This window comes from Nematolebias whitei, chromosome 9 (assembly GCF_014905685.2).
Source record: "Nematolebias whitei isolate Nwh7 chromosome 9, NemWhi1, whole genome shotgun sequence".
NCBI lineage: Eukaryota > Metazoa > Chordata > Actinopteri > Cyprinodontiformes > Rivulidae > Nematolebias > Nematolebias whitei.
Genome location: NC_056506.1, coordinates 32789816 through 32793279, shown reverse-complemented (window position 1 = coordinate 32793279; position 3464 = coordinate 32789816). Strand labels below are relative to the sequence as shown.

Sequence of the window (3464 nt, the reverse complement as noted above, 5' to 3'; positions counted from 1 at the left end):
TATATATATATATATATATATATATACATATATATGCGCCAGAATTCATTCCAACAACAGAAGCATCCAATTTGAAAAAAAAAAAGCTGTAAATTGATGTCATTTCACCTCATAGACAACCGTAAAACAAACAACCACAGAAAAACCATAGACCAAGCTTTTACATAGAGCCTCTGTCAGTCGTCCAACTTAATTCCCCTGCATTAAGGGTTGCAACACTTTTTGACACATTTCCTTCCAAGACTGGTGAATGGGACCTGAATATATATATATTTTTTTTTATCTCTTGATATTTTTGAGCGCATAACTGCAGACTTTTCATTGGACATTTATTATTATTATTATTATTATTATTATTATTATTATTATTATTATTATTGAGATATCTCTCTTCCTCTTCTGAAATATGTGAAATTGGTTTATTTCAGAGACTCTTTATTTTCCTACATAAAGTCTAATCAGAGAGACGATTCAGTTTTGTCTGGTGTTCATTTTCGTGAAGGAGTGTGTGAGTGGCGGATTATTTTGAAGTTTCGGTCGGAACAGCTGATTTTTGTTTATACAGCGTGCTCCACCCTCCTGCACTTCTGAGCTGACGTGCCCGAGCAAGTTTTATTTTACTGTTGTTTACAAATTGATCTTTAACATACTCATATTTCTAACCTTTGAAAAATAATTTAAAGAACTCTCTTGTGCGTGTATAAGCTCCATTTAGTCAGGGTTTTGTTACAGGTGTAATGTACAGCAATAGGTCCATTCAATGAGAAGACGGCACGAGGTGCCGCTGCGATGAGCCCAGATTATGACCAGTGCACGTTTTGTTTTAATGTAGATTAAACAACATTCAGTTCGACGCTCGTCTTCTGGTCATCATTAAACACAACGCTGAGTAAACTATATCCATACATATCCTGATGCATGCTCAATAATCCAGGTAGAAAAATCCAAAAAAGTTCAATCTGGTCCTCTGGACATTCTAAAAAAAAAAAAAAAAAAAAAACCAAAGCAAAAAAATATAGAAACGTTTCGTCTCTCATCCAAGAGACTTCCTCAGTCTGAGGTGCTGTTTTCAGCTCAGTCTCTTAAATAGCACCTTCTCAGAGTGGATCAACCAGTTTTGCTGCTGACAACCAAAACCAGCTGATCACATGCTCAAGAAGGACCATCAGCCTAACAATGGATCATTAGCACACTGATGGCTGTTTACTATTCACAGAGTGATACTAGCAATCACAGCATTGTAAGAGGGGGACAGTTGAACCCGGAGGCCTCCACCCCTTTTTAATGATGGACGATTTCTCTTCATAAAGATGGCCTCCTTTACTCCTCTCTCAAACCATCGTTCCTCTCTATCCAGGATGTGAACATCTTCATCCTTGAAAGAGTGACAGCTGGCCTGGAGATGAGTGTAGACTGCAGAGTCCTGGCCTGATGATGTTGATCTTCTGTGCTGGGCCATCCTTTTGGCCAGTGGCTGTTTAGTTTCCCCGATGTAAGACTGATCACAGCCCTCCTGACACTGAACAGCATACACAGCATTACTCTGTGCCGGGGGACTGGATCTTTGGGATGAACCAGTCTTTGCCGTAATGTATTTTGGGGTTTAAAAGCCACTGGGACGTTATGTTTAGAAAATAAATGTCTGTTTCTTTGATACTCCCTCAACATACGGAATGACCACTGGTCTGGGTTCCTCCTTTTCACCTGATGGCTGACTGGAGTCCTGTTTGGGTTTCTTCTCTGCTTTCAGGAAGGCCCAGTTAAGATATCCACATTGCTCTAGAGCCTGTTTTGTGTAAGATTTCTCCTTCTGCCTGGCTCCCGAGTTAGTGGGGATGCTGTCTGCTCTATGATGGAGTCCTGATGACTCCTAACTTGTGCTCCAAGGGGTGATGGGAGTCAAACTGCAAATGTGTGGGTGGGTTTGCGGTACACCTTGGTTTGCAAAAAAGTCCTCTTTCAGAGACAGACCACAGTCCAAGAAAGCCAACTTGCCATTTTTTTTTTTTTTTTTTTTTTTAAATGCAAAAAATGGCAAGTTGACTTTTGGACACCAAACTGTATGCAGCCCGAGACAATACAGATATTGGACATGCAAAGCACAAGTGAATGCATCAGAAAACTGAACACTCGTTTTGTAGTATTAAGGTTGTAGCAAGATCATGGTATAGAAATATTTACACGTAGCCGTCAGCTCATTTAAAGAGGCAGTACAGAGGGGTACATTCATTTTGATCAGGCAGATAGTTGGGAGACTCACTCCATTTGGCGCTGGTTTTGTTGATGCCGGCTAGTGTTGTGTGTACAAAGGAGAGGACTGGAGTGGACCGCCACCTCAAGCAACATGTAAAATTCTTGCAATCATTAATGAGTCTTTTACATAGGCAAGTCCCAAGAGCAAGCACAGCAAGTTAAGCTGTGAACACTGAGCACAAAGACCTGGTCCAGTGTTTTGAAATTAGGGACTCTGATCATACCACTTAGAGAAGCTGGAGGATAATTTCAGCTTCTCCTAACAGTTTTATTTCATGTAGACATTCTGTTTAGCCAGCTCCAGAAGTGGACCATCGACTTAGTCTTTGGTCATTGAATCATGCAGTTTGCAGACAAAAAAAAAAAAAAAAAAAAAAAAAAGTGTTTAGTCAATTTTTTAAAGTTGCCAAGGTTTTAGGATACTGAGAAACTAAACACCATGTTAACAGTTACAATTTGCACATCAAGAACTTAAATTCCAAAAGTCAAAGTAAAATTTACCATATCAAAAAGACAGAGCCATTTATTTAGTTAAACGTTTATTGCAGACTAGCCTTGATAAGGGTAGAAAAAGTGTGGAAATTCCTGTCCATAGGGAAGAAACGGCAGCTTCTCAGGTGAATAAGACTGAGGAATATCTGTAGTGGCCTGAGTAACTGCTGCTGAGGGCATAGGACTTTCAGAAGTTGTAGGAGCTGCAGTCTTCATTTCTGGTGTGGGATTCTTAGGATATTCTGTTACAGGATTTTTAGGGTATTCTGGCATAGGAATATTTTGGTATTCAGGAACAGGGAAAGGAAAGTATGAAGGCAGGTCATGACTATAAGATCCAAATGGCCAAAAGTATGGGTCCAGAGGCATCTGAGGGTAACTAGCATCTTCTGGAACTTGTGATGCAACTGGGGTTGGAACAGAGAAAGCTTGCTGAGGGGAGGAGAATGACAATGAAAATTGTGGTGAAGTATCTTCAGCTCCTGATGTAAAGAGGTAAGAAAATAATGGGTGTGAATAAAGAGAAGACAGGTACGGAAGGTCAACATCCAGTGGAGCCTGGGGCACCTGGGGGTTCTGTGGAGTCTGGGGCATCTGCAGCACCTGTGGGTTCTGTGGAGCCTGGAGCATCTGTAGATACTGGAGTACCTGGGGCATCTGCAGATATGGGAACACCTGGGGGTTCTGTGGAGTCTGGGGCATCTGCGGCACCTGGGGGT

At 41.1% G+C, this 3464-nt stretch overlaps 1 protein-coding gene across 2 annotated transcripts in view; it reads right to left on the bottom strand.

Moving 5' to 3' along the window:
- Positions 1 to 2802: 2802 nt before the first annotated feature.
- The window catches only part of LOC119414565 (protein PELPK1), a 2391-nt gene continuing 1729 nt past the window's right edge, over positions 2803 to 3464 (bottom strand). For both annotated transcript variants that reach the window (XM_037681663.1, XM_037681664.1), the window contains exon 5: positions 2803 to 3456. In XM_037681663.1, the coding sequence (XP_037537591.1) occupies positions 2803 to 3456 (654 nt within the window). The remainder of the gene's footprint in view (positions 3457 to 3464) is intronic.